Source organism: Macrotis lagotis, chromosome 1 (genome assembly GCF_037893015.1).
Source record: "Macrotis lagotis isolate mMagLag1 chromosome 1, bilby.v1.9.chrom.fasta, whole genome shotgun sequence".
NCBI lineage: Eukaryota > Metazoa > Chordata > Mammalia > Peramelemorphia > Peramelidae > Macrotis > Macrotis lagotis.
In genome coordinates, this window is record NC_133658.1 from 461,346,155 (window position 1) to 461,362,098 (window position 15,944).

The 15,944-nt window shown below is 35.7% G+C and overlaps 1 protein-coding gene and 1 long non-coding RNA gene across 3 annotated transcripts in view; one reads left to right on the plus strand and one right to left on the minus strand.

The window, feature by feature from the left end:
* Positions 1-15,944, minus strand: part of TBL1X (transducin beta like 1 X-linked) — a 369,185-nt gene that overhangs the window by 44,607 nt on the left and 308,634 nt on the right. For both annotated transcript variants that reach the window (XM_074213593.1, XM_074213592.1), the window contains 2 exons: positions 11,329-11,474; positions 2,670-2,934 (listed from right to left, as the gene is read on the minus strand). In XM_074213593.1, coding sequence (XP_074069694.1) covers positions 2,670-2,877 — 208 coding nt within the window. In that variant the 5' untranslated portion in view covers positions 2,878-2,934; positions 11,329-11,474. The remainder of the gene's footprint in view (positions 1-2,669; positions 2,935-11,328; positions 11,475-15,944) is intronic.
* On the plus strand, positions 684-12,062 carry LOC141506649 (uncharacterized). Its single transcript, XR_012473955.1, has 3 exons — positions 684-941; positions 7,367-7,543; positions 11,838-12,062. It is a non-coding gene; the product is annotated as an uncharacterized LOC141506649 (long non-coding RNA).

The following is a 15,944-nucleotide window of genomic DNA, read 5'->3' on the forward strand; positions in this document are numbered from 1 at the left end:
GAGATAGAGAAAGTGAAAATGGGGAGGGGGGGAGTGAATCTTGGATAAATTTTAAAGATTATTGAGCAGAGAATGATTTTGATGATCATAAGCCATAAGAACACAGTATCTTATGGGTTTCACAACAAAATAAGATTGTTCTTTTATTATTCCCAATTTAGATGAGAAAACTCACAAGAGTGCAGTTTTATAACTAATAAATAGTTGCTTTTTTTTTTTTGCAGCAATCATGGTTAAGTGACTTGCTATTAGGTGTGTAAGGCCAGATTTGAATTCAGATCCTCCTGACTCCAGGTCTGGTGCTCTATTTACTGTGCCACCTAACTGCCCTGACTAATAAATGTAAGAGACACGAATCCAGAACATGGTGAAACAGATACACAAAGAATGACATATGCCAAACTAACCTCGTTTCATTTTCTCAGAGGCTGTTAAAAGGTAGATGAGAAAAATGTTATAAACATGGTATATTTGGATTTTAGCAAAGCATTGCAAAAAAAAAAAAAATTCCCCAAACAACCTCAATGATATTTTCATGCACAAGATAAAAAAATGTAGACTAGATAAGGAGAGTTGGATTTGGTCAGAACCCCCCCCCCCCCCCCCCCCACAAAATGCTGGTAATTAAGTCTCTAGAATCCTGCCACAAGTTCATGGCCTTGACCCTTTGCTGTTCTGAATTCTTTAACAGTTAACAAACATCTATTAAATACCTTTTACCTATGTTAAAAGTGCTGGAGATACTTAAAAAGTAAAAATTTGTCCCTGTGGTCCTTGACAAATTCATAGTCTAATGGGGGGGAGACAACATACAAACTATGATGAACAAAGAAAATGCATTCTGGATAAATTGGAGATAATCTCAGCAGAAAAGCACTAATATTAACGATTTGGAGAAAGATAGAGAAGTCACCCTTTCCAAATGTGTGGATGTTACCAAGGTAAAGGGTAGCAAATATGGACTGAAGTTTCAAAAAGATGTGATAGAAACAAATTAACAGTATGAAGTGTGCAATATCTATAAAATAAATCTTTGCACTTAGGATAATAACATCAACTGTAAATACAGGATGGGGAAAACTGTTTTCAAGAATAGTTCTTCTGGAGGAGACCAATGGGCTTTAGTTGCCTACAAAATGAATCAATAATACAATACCTCTATCAAAAAGAGAGAAAATAATTCTACCATATCCTGCACTGGTCAGAACACATTTTGGATTAATGTTTTCAGTTCTGGGCACTACACTTTAAAGAGAACAATGAAAGTGCTGACAAGGTTGATGAAAGGTTTGGAGATAATATAAAATGAAGAGCTGGAATATTTATCTTGGAAAAAGAAGACTTAGGAATGGCTACGTAACATTTTAAATATCTAAACGTTAGTTTTGGGAAGAGCAAATAAACTTTTGTGTTGTACCACTGCATAGGTAGAGGTAGTAGGGTTGCAGATTTTGGTCCAATAAAGGAATGATTTTTCATTATAAAATTGTAATTCTCAGATACTCAGCTTCCCTTCACTAATTATGTCTGAACAGAAGCTGGATATTAGAGAAGGGATTAAAGTACTAAGCAGTGAATTTGGACCAAATATCCCTAAGATACTATTATTCTCTGTTAGTTATCTAATGTTTCTACCAAAATCTCTCATGTTTCACTGTGGAAGTGAAATAACTTAGGATTCTTGAAGACTAAGCTAGTTTAGTTATTCTAAAACTAGAAATGTTTTGAAAATAGGTTTGGAAAACAATAGTATATCTGCTGTCAGAGGACCAGGCTAATCAAATCTGGAGAGATTATAATGATAATAATGTTTGTAAAGTACTTTACATCTCTAATTATCCAACCTTTTGAAGGAGGTTCTACTATATCTTAATTCACAGATGGAAAAACAGAAGCCCAGTGTCAAGTGACTTACTTAGGATCACACAGTTCATGTATATCTGAAGGAGGATTTGAACTCAAGTCCTCCCTCCTGACTCAAATTTCAGCATTTTATCCACTAGGGCAAAATATGTGGACTCTGGAATTAGAGAAACTGAATCCAGTTTAATCTAGTTTAACTAGCTAGAGTCATTAACCTGCTTGGGCTTCAGCTTCCCCATCAATATAACAAGGGGGTTGAACTACTAGGCGGTATTGAAGGTTTCTTCCAGATGTATGATCTAAGACCCTATTATTTTGTGAGGATTAAATGAAATAATATTGTTAAAGAGTTTAGCGTAGTGGGATGGTGCACATTTGGTACTTAGGTGGTTTCCTTCCAGCTTTTCTTTCCTGTCCTCCTTCCCTCCCTCTTTTTCTCCCTCTTTCCTTTCTTTTTTTTCCTTCTCCCCCCCCACTTTCTTCTCCCTTCCCTCATTTCCCTAATTCTTTCCTTCCTTTCCCCTTCTTTTAGTCCTCAATTCCTTCTTTCCTCCTTTCCTTCCTTTCTTCTTCCCCTTTCTTTCCCTCCTATCCTTCCATCCATCATCTACTAAAATTTAGAACACATTCATACTAAAGAAAATCTTAGATCTTTTTAGTACCTGATACAGAAGGGCTGAACTTGAATATGCAGTTATTTTTTTTTTAAACCAGATAATTCTAAAGATGAATTCTTTCCAATGTTTCTGCTCTCTTTACCACTTGAGAGAGAAATCTGCGGCAAGCATCAAAGACCTGGTACTCACTTATTGCATGTGCCCCATTCTCTTCCCCATTCACAGTGGCTTCTCCATTCTTTGGTGGGTTTTGCTGGGAGACGGCTGCTGGGGTGGCTGCAGCTGCTGCGGCCGTGGCAGCGGCGGCGGCGGCTGCAGCTGCTGCTGCTGCATTGGCTTGTTGCTGAGCTAATTTTTCTCTGAATGCTTGCTGACGGGTCTGTACAACATCAGGCATCACGGCATCTATTAGCGATAGGGATTCTATGGGGCGGCCATCAAAGACTGTACCATCCTGGAAGAGAAGACAATGGTGATGGTCACAGGTGCTGTCCTCGGGAGATGCTTTGAGAAGAGTCAGGACAGGATGGTCTCCTGGGAATCGTGGCTCCCAGACTTTAAGACAGAAGGGTCTCCAGAAGCCAGCTGGTGTTGTCCCTTCTATGGACCCAGAAGCCAAGACCTCGGAGGTGAGGTCACTGGCCCACAGGCACATACATGGGAGCCAAGGGTCCCAGACAGGATCCTCATGGGGCCTTCTAATCTCAGACCCAGCACTCTTTCTTCAGTCAATTCGCTTGTATTAGGCACTGGATGTATCATTATAGAAATGAAATAAAATCGCCCTTCCCTCCAAGAGTGACAAGATATCTGTAGAAGCAAAACCACCACAGATGACATTTTAAGTGTGTCCTATACAGAACTACTGTTCTACAAGTCATATCACACACAACACATGCATCATTATGTGTGTGGTAATATTGTTTACACAGGCATACAATGATGATAACATACAGTCACTATGCAATAGTACTGCTTATATTTGTGCATATGATATTATAATATGTATTTAATAGTATGCCTGAAGTATCATTGCTTATAAGATATGTGATACTTCACACTATAGACATTATTATTTTATTTGTGCACACCCCGTGGCAGCGCATTCTGAGCTCATATTGGGCTGATCAGCCACAGTTGAACATAAGATAATTTGTCTCAAACACAGTGATGTCCTTTTGGTCTTCTTCAATAACAAAGGACATGAACCAACCATTGTTCTATATGTAGAAGCACTGTGCAAGTATTTCTTTATATAGCAAATATCTATTATATGTAGAAATAACAAATGTAGATTAGATAGCATTGCCTTTATATGCATGGATATAATATGCACATAGTTGTATAGAATACTAATGATATGGTTTGCAGGATTGGCAATTGCTTTGATGTATACATGTATGTATATAGTACCATACATAACACATATTGTATGTTATACTATATCCACATGATAATATGACATCTATAAATAATGCAATATAGGAATCTAGGTGTGCATATACAGTAAATACATATACATATAAAAATAAACATAAAAATAAGTTTTTTGGGAAAGGAGGTACTAGGTACCCTATAGAGTTTGGAAAGCCATCATGTGACAAAATTTTGGGAAAGTATATAAAATTATAAATACACATAAAATATGTAAAATTAGGTCACTGGTCTTTTGGTATGAAAATAAGCATCCAGATGTAATTTAAAGAAAGAAATAAGGGGTAAAAAAAAAGAAATAAGGGGCAGTTAAGTGGCACAGTGGATAGAGCACTGGCCCTGGAGTCAGGAGTACATGAGTTCAAATCAGGTTTCAGACACTTAATAATTGCCTAGTTGTGTGACCTTGGGCAAGTCACTTAACCCCATTGCCTTAAATTTAAGAAAAAGTATAAACAGAAGAAAGAAAGAAAGAAAGAAAGAAAGAAAGAAAGAAAGAAAGAAAGAAACAAGATGGGAGAACAAAACAAATGAAACCTTGGAGACACATTAGCAAAAGGTAAAGCAGAGTTAAATTTTTTTTTTGCTTTTTTAAAATTATTTTTGTAAGGTGACTTGCCCAAGGACACACAGCTAGGTCATTATTAAGTGTCTGAGGCCAGATTTGAACTCAGGTCCTCTTGACTCCAGGGCTGGAGTCCACTGCACCATCTAGCTGCCCCAGAGTTAATTTTTTTTTTTAAAAATTGGGGGCAGCTGGTGGCACAGTGAATAGAACACTGGCCCTGGATTCAGGAGGACCTCACTTCAAATCCAGCCTCAGACACTTAATAATTACCTAGCTGTGTGACCTTGGGCAAATCACTTAATCCCATTGCCTTGCCAAAGAAAACCCAAACCCCCCAAAGCTTAATTTTTTAATGGAAAACATTTTTAAAAAGTAAAAAAAAATATGTCTGTGCAGCAACGTCGCAGAGGACCAGAAGCACTTGATGTCACAATCCTCATTCTAGTATCCCAGACCTTTACAATTTGGCTCCAATCTACCTATTTAGTTTTGTCCTAGTACTCTATAAGATAACTTACATTCCAACCCAAATGGCCTTATCTATTGCTCCCATTCTTCATCTACCTTTGCTACCCCAGGGGTAGGGGGCAGCTAGGTCATACAGTAGTGAGAACACTGGGCCTAGAGTCAGGAGAATCCAAGTTCAAATCCAGCCTTAGACACTTCTTAGCTATATGATCCTGGAAGTCATTTAGTCTGTTTGCCTCAGTTTCTTTTTTTGTTCAGCGGGGATAATAACAGGGTTGTTGTCAGGATCAAACAAAATAGTAATTGCAAGGTGCTTAATACATTAACTATTCCTCCAGGTTCCAACTTGGGTTTCAACTCCTCCTCTACAAACCTTCCCTCATCCCCCATCAGGAAGTGTTCTCTTCCTTCTCAAATCTCTCATAGCATCATTTTGTTTGGACTACTCCTTTTTACTCTCTATACTATATCATAGTTATTATTATGCAAATCTTATTCCCTCTATTTGAGGACCATATCTTATTTCATCTTTGGCTCTGTCATTTTACTGGTGAGGAGAAATTCCTGTTACGGAAACTTCATCCAGTAATGGCAACAGACAATTGTTGGTTAGAGGAAAAAGCAATCTGTAACTTACTCAGTCTAGCAAATATTTATTAAGCATCTATTATATTCCAAGAGCTTTCAGGATATAATAACAAAAATGAAACAGTTCCTCCCTCAATTCAAAGGATAATGAAAGGCTTTATAGGAGGTGGCTCTCAAATGAAGCTTTAACTAGGGTTCGAGGTTCTAAAGAAGCAAATCAGGAAGAAGAGGATTTCAGGAAGAAAAAATGAGGGGCGGCTAGGTGGTGCAGTGGATAGAGCACCAGCCCTGGAGTCAGGAGTACCTGAGTTCAAATCCGGCCTCAGACACTTAATCATTATCTAGCTGTGTGGCCTTGGGCAAGCCACTTAATTCTATTGCCTTGCAAAAAAAAAAAACTTAAAAAAAAAGGAAGAAAAAATGATAACCTACTAGGAATGGCTGGAAAGGAGAGTGAATGGAGAAAAGCAAAAGCAAATTAATCTGGAAAGTGAGGTAGAAGTCAAATTGTGAAGGTCATTAGTTATCCTGGGGCAACAGGGAGCCAGTGAAGCCTCCTGAGAAGGGGACTTGTGCTTTAGGAAGGTCAATTTCCTAGGTGTTTGCAGGACAGATTGTGAAAAAAGGGAGACTGAAGGTAGAGAAATCAGTAAGGAGTCCAGATGAGAGATGCTGAGAATCTAAACTACGAATGTGACTGCGGCAGTAGAGAAAAGAGCAGTTTGGAGAAATGATAGTGAAAAAGCTCTGTCATAAATGATAAGATTTTCCAACTGAATAGATACAGGCACAAGAAAAAGGAGTCAAAAATGAACAATAACAATAGCATTCATCTCATTTTATCTTGATGGCCACCTTGGGAGATAGGTGCTTTTATTAACCTCATTTTATTGATGAGGGACCTGAGGCAGATGAGGAAAAGTGATTTGTCTAGAGTTATACAATAAGTATCTGAGATTAAATTTGAACATGTGTCCTTTACTCCAGTTGTCAACCCAGGTAAGAGGAAACTTGATTGACTCCTCAACAGAAAAAAGGAGGATTCAGAAAAGGGGTAAGTCTGAGATGGGTTTGAGGAAGAAAGAATGACTTCTCTTTTGGACATAATGAGTTTCAGAGGTCTGCCAAACTTACTTTTTTTTCAGAAAAAAAATTGAGAAAATTTTTTCAGAAATATTTAGTAGGTGGTGATCAAGGATTGGAGTTGAGGAGAGTAATTAAGGATGGAGATATAGTTCAAGAGGTCTGGCCAGATATGACAATTATGAAACTCATAGAAGCTGATGAAGTCATCAGATGAGAAACTATTGGGGGGGGGGGAGATCATGACCCAGAATAAAGTTTTTGAGCATACCTACAAACACAACCTTGCTATAAATGAATGAATATCTGATACTGGCATTTTTATTCTGAAATTTACATACATACATATATCTACAAACACACATATACATAGGTATACATGTAAATATATATTTATAGATAGATGTTGCTGTGACTAGTAAAATACAAATTCATCCAAAAATATCACTAAATACAATGTAGCTATTAGTCAATATATTTTCCTATTGCATAGGATAGAGTGTGGGGCTTAAAATCAGTAAGAATTGGGTTCTAATCCTGCTGTATAACCTAGGCTAAGCCAGTCACTTAACTTCTCTCATATGTGACTTAGACAATTCTCTAAAGACTTCTCTATTAAGTCAAAGACTTGCGGGCTGCACCTGGATTTAGTAGGAGGTTCCCCTGGCTGAAATTACAGAATTTTTGTGTACTTACATTATTTTTTTTTCTCTTTTCTCTTTTAAAAACTCTAAAAACTCTACAGGTGAGAGAGGTTCATAGTTAAGAAAAATAAAAAGGAGTGATCAATCAAGGAAAAGGAGGCCCAGTATAAAGTAATGCTATGAAAACAGAGAAAAGGTTTGCAGTAAGAGAGGATGGATGCCTTATGATGTCAAACACAGTAGAGGCGGTCCAGAAATATGAAGACTAAAAAAAAAAGGTATTAGATTTGGCAATTAAGAGATTTTTGGTTGATGATGGTAAGAACATTTGGAGATTATATTATTTGCTCATAGTCTTTTAGGTAGGTATGTCAGAGACAGGCCTGGAACCTTTGTCTGACTTAAAAGACTTGTCCTCTATAGCCTAAGCCATTTTATTTCTCTTACATGTAGAAGCTGTTTAGCAAATACTTAATAAATTGACTCATCAGCACCCTCACACACACACACACACACACACACACACAGACAAAGGAAATTTAAAGAGTAATGTAAACTTTTACATTAAAACTGATATTAGTTTTAGAGCTTATACAATGGCAAGCCTAGGAAAACTCTATGAATAATCTGACTTTATATGTGGTAAAATTAGCTCTTTCAAGGTTTTAAGTCTAAGTCAAGAGTTAATTTACTGTGAATGAATCCAGACCTGACTTCTATGTAATCTATTTGTTTCCTAGATTAAAATAAAGTTATTTACCAACCTTGGATTAAGACTGTATTTGAGGTGAATATGAACCCATTCTTGGGTTTAGACTTTGACCAAATATTGATTCCATTAATTGAACAATTACAGAAATATTTAAATTTTACATCTGGATGAGCTCCTCCTCTCTGGAGAACTCCTTGCTCACATTTACATCAACTTAAGTTTCTGGTTTTGATAGCTTTGAACAGTTCTCCACACAGCAGAAAATTCCTTTTGGTCTAAGCACATTCACAAACTCTAACCATATGAAATCTGAACTTGCAGAGCTGGCCCCAACTTGGTATATAAATGCAGCAGACAGTACATTTTGCACATGTTTTCACATTGTGACATTTTCAGCAATGAGCTGACTAGGTTCAGTCAGCAGTATTAGAAAAACATAAAGTTTATTTTGAATACCAATACTAAAAAAAGAAAAAAGAATATGCACTTATTTGACCCTGACAATAATTATGTTAAAAGTAGTAACTGCTAAATTACTTATTAAAACCTCTTTCATTTAAACATTTAAAAACTCTCCCCCCCCCTTTAACTTCTAAAGACATCAGTGATAAACGAGGAGTTATTTCATTTTGCCTCTCATTATACTGTCACTACCCAGATGAGAGTGGGTGAGTTAAACATCTCTGGATTGAAGCTTCCTCATTCACATCCCTCGGATCCTAATCCCACAGAGCTAGGTTCTGATGACGTGGCAGAGTCAGAGGACAAGAGACCAAATCCCACATTTAATTCTTACTACCTGTGTGACCACATAAGTCACAACCTGCTAAGTTTTGATTTCTGCATAAAGAAGGGAGCTGGACAAAATAGCCTCTAAGGACTTTTTATTTTATTTTATTGCATTTATTTTTAAAGTTTGGTACTATGTAATCCTGTAAATGTATGCTCTCTTAGGTTCAGAGCTGAAAGAGTGAGATGAGGCAGAGTAGGAAAGGCTTCCTGAGAATGGGATAGAACAGAAACACATTGATTGAACTCTTAAAGGAATAATAGGAAAGGAATATAGATGCACTCAAGAGAGTACAAAGAAAACCTAAAGAAAGATGAAAGGAGGAGGAGGAGGTCATTGGGAAGGGGAGCCATCTTAATTTTGAGTAAGAGATATTATGGAGTAAGGAGAGAAGGGCAAAAGACTTTCCAGAAAAGGGATTTGGGAGAGATTACCTAACTGAGAAAAAGAAATTGAAGTGGAAAGGACAGGGAAAATATGTAGTTGAAAATAAGAGTAAGAGAACAAAAAGGCTTGGAAGATGTTAGGACCAAAATTCCAAGAATGGTTGGTTTTTCACCTAAAAGAAGCATATAATGAGGAAACAACAAAGTTAGGGGTGGTTATTTTTAGGTAATCTATCCTGCTCCTGAATCTGGAGGGAAACAGAGGCCAAGGAGATTTGTAACAGGCTTGGGAGGGTGGTTTGTTAAAATAATTTTGGAGCATACAATAATCTTGAGAACACTATCATACACTTCAACGTTTCAGAGAGAGTGGATGAGGGATTGGTTCTATTAGTTGAGCAAACTGGAGGGAAAGTTATGAAGACGTTTTTACGTGTTCCAGGCAGTGATTCTGTTTCTGTGGGATGAGGATCCCTGGGTTGGGAAAGGAATACAGAATTATTGCAAGAGCTCCTTCAATCTAGATGTGTCATAAAATAAGTTCACTTTTAAAAAAGGAAACAACAACCTTGCTATAAATGAATGAATATCTGATACTGGTATATTTATCCTGAAATTTATACACACACACACACGTCTACAAACACACAAATACATATATATATAGGTATACATGTAAATATATATTTATAGATAGATGTTGCTATGACTAGCAAAATACAAATTCATCCAAAAATATCATTGAATACAATGTAGCTATTAGTCAATATTTTTTTTTCTATTGCATAGGATAGAGTACGGCTTAAAATTAGTAAGAATTGGGTTCTAATCCTGCTGTATGACCTAGGCTAAGCCAGTCACTTAACTTCTCTCATATGTGACTTAGACAATTCTCTAAAGACTTCTCTATTAAGTCAAAGACTTGCGGGCTGCACCTGGATTTAGTAGGAGGTTCCCCTGGCTGAAATTACAGAATTTTTGTGTACTTACATTATTTTTTTTCCTCTTTTCTCTTTTATTTTAAAAACTCTAGGCTCCCAATTTTCTCCAGGCCCTCCCCTATTCAAGTCAAGCAATAATTTGTATTATTTTCTCAACCAAATGGAAACCAATGATTCCACAATTATCATTGGAAGTATCAGGCTGGTGTGTATGGGGTTTATTTAACATAAAAAGGGATTTTTATGTTTAAAAAATTTGGGAACATTGATATATGAAATTGGTATCTGGAGGGAAGGCGTAAAGGTGAAGGTATACAAGGATATAGCTGAGACACAGTTCTATTGAAACTCTGGAAGCCCATAAAGAATCTGTTCAAATGAAAAACACATCTCAGAAAACCCAAATAAAGGTAGGACCAGAGGCAAAAAATGGGGAGGGGGGAATGAATACAAGTGAAGTACTGACCACAAAGGAAATTATGCTAAAAGTCTGTTGAAGCCAAACTAGCTTATGGGAGAATTGTTCTTTCATTTAATAATAATTTTAAATCATGAAAGAAAGAGGTGAAGGGTTGGGTGGGAAGAAACAATTAAGTTATTTCAGATTTTAAACCTATGCTTTAGTTTTCTGCTACTAGTTCCACTCTCTTAAGGATGAAAAAATAAAATAATGCTGGAAAATTATTGCTAACCCTGAGATCAAACCCCCTTTTTATTCTGTTTAATTCAGGTAAAGCAGTACCATCTGTCTTTCCTGTGTGGTCATTTTTTTTTTACCCACCTGCTTGCAGAGTAAAACGAGAAGATATAAGACATCCTGTGAAGTGTGCTCACCAAATGAGCATAACACCAAAATATTAAGTCGATGAAAAGCTGCTGTGTACTTTTTTATGATCTGAAAATGTGTTGTTTACATACTAAACATGATCGCTATTCTATATATACAGAAAACACAGATGTGTAAAGAACACAGAAAGCTTGTTGCTATTTTTACTTCTAGGTAAACTAGAAATCCCAAATTTATGAAGGAGATTAAAAGCAAAGGTGAAACACTTAAAATTTCTGTCAAGTACTTTTCTGGAAATAAGTATTTAATTAATACTTGCTTTTCCAAGACATTGGGAGTTTTCAAACATTCCTCCCCAAACGTGTGATTGCTATGGCTGGCTTCTAACTAAAGCACACCTGTAATTGCCTGAGTGTATGTTTCACTTGTGGCAATAAAGGGACTTACTTCATTGATGCTGATCTCCGCTTCCACATACTGCAGGCCTTTTTGGAGAATGGAGATGAGGGCAGCAGGTGGCACTAGTGTTCCATTGATATTGGATTGACTGATGTGACTTTCAATACCAAATGTGAAGGCCGAATGGGAAAAACCTAAAAAGTAGGAAAAACAAGCCATGACATGATATCTAAGTTTATTGACAGTTGCTTATTCATTTATTTCTAAAAGTGATTATTGGTTAAAATTTCAGCATACAGAAATTAATTCAGAATCCAGCGTTACTGGATTTGGGTTTTTGTCAGTGAAGAAAGCTGGTGGGGAAGGGGGAAGAGGAGAGTTAAGGAAGAAGAGAGCTTTTTTTGGTAAATGAAAAACTGGAAAAACATTTAGGAAGAAAATGATCAGTTGCAATGAAAAAACATCCATAGCAATTAAAAAATCAAAAAGAATAGGGAATATAGTCTGGCTGAAGCATAGTCAGATAAACATTTGACTCAAATCTCTTTTCCCTTTAGGTTAGTATCAATCTTTCCAGAAGCTCAACACTGGGATCTCTTTCTTTGCCCTGGTTGCAAATGGCCCCAGCACTGCTGTGACTCACACAAGGGAGCCATTCTTTAACAGAAGATAAGGAAAGGAAAATCCACTGCTCAGAGCCACAAGTGGACATGCAGAGCAAATTAATTTTATGACGAAGCTGTAGGAAAAGATGACACTCTTGCCTGAATCTCTTTTCTGGATTTACAACAGTTTTATCAATAGAAATAAATAAGGAATTCTCCCTATTACTGATATTAACTGTGTTAACTGTGGGCTTTTCTTAATTATCCTTTCCTTGTTTCTTGTACTGTCATCTTCTTAGCAAGATGGGGGTAATAAAACTCTTGCAACTTAAAAGCATATCCTAGAATTAAGCTTTCTTTGAAAGAGCTTTGATTTTAAACACCAGGAAAAGTAAAATAGAACTGTAATGGTTTTTAAAGAAAAAAGCTTGGGTGGTTTTTAAATGAGTGGGGGAAAAAACCCAGTGAAACTAATAATAATAATAATAATGATGATGGTGCCTAACATTTATATAGTACTTACATATACACTATACTAAATGCTTATAATTATTCTCATTAGATCCTCACAAAAACTCTGGGAGAAGGGATCTATTATTATCTCCATTTTACAAATGAAGAACCAGAGGCAAATAGAGGTAAAGTGACTCATCCAACATCACACACCTAGTAAGTGTGTGTGGCTGAATTTGAACTCAGATCTTCCTGACTCCAGGTTCAACATTCCATCCATTGTCTCATCAGTTACATAAATGGTAAGAGTTGGAATTGTTAGCTGGTACACTAGGGAGTGGCTACTATGACTTCTTTCCTCCTTTCACCCCCAAATCTTCCCCACTCAAATATCACAGTGTCTTTAATTCCACCATCAGAAAGAATCTTTGGCTTCATGAGAGATTCTCTTTTTTAAATGCTAATAGCTCTTCAAAGGCTAACATTGTTTTTGGTTGAAAGATAAACTAGTTCATTAGGTCATTTCCCTTTGTGTTATGAGGACCAGCAGAAAAAATCATAGATGTCTGGATGCTGGAGAAAACACCCCAAAGCTTAAAAGATAATTTCCATAACTTTTGCTTAATGGATTTTTATTTAACATACATCCTTGGGTGAGGTAGAGAGAGGGTTAAATGCTTTTGATCAGGAATTATTTTTCCAATGAGTTAATGTTGAAAGTGAATGACAATCCATTCTATCTACAGTGACAAAGAAGGCAGTACTTCTAAATATATTCTAACTAGATTCATCCCATTAACATAAAACAAGTTTAGAATCAATTAATTATGTTAGGGCAAATTTGTAGAATTCTCTATAAGTCATTGAGGTTTAAAATCTCTTTTTTTCCCCCTATTTTTCCCAGCAGTTCCCCTTCCCAATTAGACATAAAATTTGGTTAAACACTCCTTTGTGCTTCCTTACCTCCATTAACTTCCAAGTCTTCTCTAAGATCACACACTTGCTATCCTAGTTCAGGGACCTTATCACCAAATGGCTGAATGACCAAAACAGTCTTCTAAAGTTATCCTCTCTTTCTAAAGGTTTTCATTGAGTCATTTTATTCATTCCTATGCCTTCACCAATTTTTGATGTGTAGATACCTATTTAAAATTAAATCTATGGGGTAAAATGAGCAATTCCATAACAGAGAATAATAAAATGCCTTCTAAATCTAACTCCAATCCTAATCTTTTAAGCTTCAGACCTGCAGCTTTAGTTATCGATAATTTCATTTTATCTAAATGTCCTCAATAAATTAAACTTAACATGTTTAAAATTAGATTTATTATTTTCCCCCAAATCTATTTTTTTCTTCCGGTTTTACTATTTCTATTGGTTGCATCACCATTCACTTAGTCTAATATGTCTGAAATCATGGTGTTGGTTTTAACACTTTCCTATCTCTTTTATCTCATGTCCAATCAGTTGCGAAGTCCTCTTGACCATATTCTGATAGCAATGGGACATAACCTCAGTTTATTCATTATCTTTAGATTTTCTAATAGCTCTTCCCTTTACTCTTTCCTTATAAAACCAATGAGTCTTAGATTAAAAAAGTATTTCAGAAATGAGTAATCCCATATGAATATATGGTATATAAAGGGAAAATGTTCATATAATTTTAGCTTAAAATCAGGGATAATCCTTCATTCTGTCATTCATTTTATGGTTGAATTAATCTTTATGCTTAGAACTGGCCATGTTGGTCCTTTAATTAAAAACAAACCAAAAATACTCAAAAAGCAAATTTCAGTGGATCCTATTATTCTACCAAAATAAAATTAAACCAAAGATCATCTTTGTAAATGCCTTTACTTTATAGATGAGGAAGCTGAGACCTGGAAGTTAAATGACTTGCTTGTCTCTGACCCTCATCTCTCTAGTTCTCAAGTTTTCTCATTAGTAAAATGAGTACCTTGGATATGATGATAGATTAGGGTCTCTTTTAAATTTAAATCTGATTAAGTGGCAGTCAGGATTTGAATTCATGTCTTGTGACATATTTAAAGCCTTTTTAGGCTGCTTCCTACATGTGATCAATCTCAGGGCCAAAATTAAAACTCACTTCCTTTTCTATGACATTTCATTATATTTCATGTACTGCCTGCTGCTTAACTGGAGGAAGCCTCTAGAAAAAACTAACTAGTAATCTGACTAAAAATTACAGTGACCACATATAGGCATGTATAAAAAAAAATCCAAATTGGTTTTAAGTAGGTAAAAGGAATCTGCATCATATAATGACATTTTAAAAGAATGTTTACAATAGTTATCTGACTTCTAATCACAATTTATTATCATTTCAAATGTTATGGTCAAACTTCCATCCTTTGGCCCTTTAATTCAACAGTTACCCTCAAAAAACCTTCTCTCAAAATGAATAATTTAAAAACTTAACTTCTGAGGAAAAAATGGATTCCAATATACATAATTTTTGACATTATCTTCATTAAACCTTCCCCATATTATGCTATTAGTCTGCCAGTCCTCTCCTTTTAACAAGACCTAATTGGGTACCATAGATATGACATTTTTTCTAGACAATGTTTCTATGCTGAAGGAGCTTATCACTTAGGAGGAAGGATGATATAGATTCATGACACAATTCACAGATTCAGCATTACTCTGGATGTCATGATTAAGAACATGTTACAAGAATGCAATGGATTCAAGATCAATTACATGACCTGCATCAGTAGCTACTGTTAAATGAAGTTTGTGTTTCTGAGACAACCATTCAAATAGATTGGAATTAAATTAAAATTGATATTATGAACTTGTTGTCTTGAATATCTCTAAGTGTTTTTAACATTTTTTTTTTAAATTAGCGATAACTACATGGCCCAGAAGATAACTTTCTAGACTTGGAATCAGGAGGTCCTGAGTTGAATCCCTTTTTCAGATTTTTTTTAATGCGACTTTGGGCAAGAAATTTAACTTCCAGAGATTCAGTTTCATCATATGTACATTGGAAAGAATAATAACATTTACTGACACTGTAAAGATCAAATAAAATCTTCCATATAAAGTGCTTTGCAAACTTAAAAGTGTCATATAAATGTTGCTGTTATTAATTTTTCTTGCTTCCCTGCCCCATCCTAGGATAAGAATAAATTAAACTGTTAAACTGAATAAATTAAACCATTCCTACCAGATTTTGACAGAAAGAGGCAGTAAAGTTAAAACCTAGGCTATCCTGAATAGCAAAATACATGACCAAAATCAATAGGAGTTATAAAAAGTATGTCTGAATATATCATTCCTCTTAGGAGTGGAAAAAAAATCTAACTGGCAGCTTTCCCTAATTGTCTTAGTTCTGAATCACTGAGCAAATTTTTTTTTTTTGCCAAGAAATCTAAAGTCCATTTTTTTGCCTAATTTATTTACAAATAATAACAGCTTCTACTATGATCAAAGAACTATACAGGAAGCTACAGGATACATAAATATGCCCCTAATGAACTTAAAAATCTCAAGGCCAAATTTGTACATGGAAAGGTTAAGAAATATCTCAATCCTGTATGGATTAAGTACATCTGAGTATCACACTCCCTGACAACATAT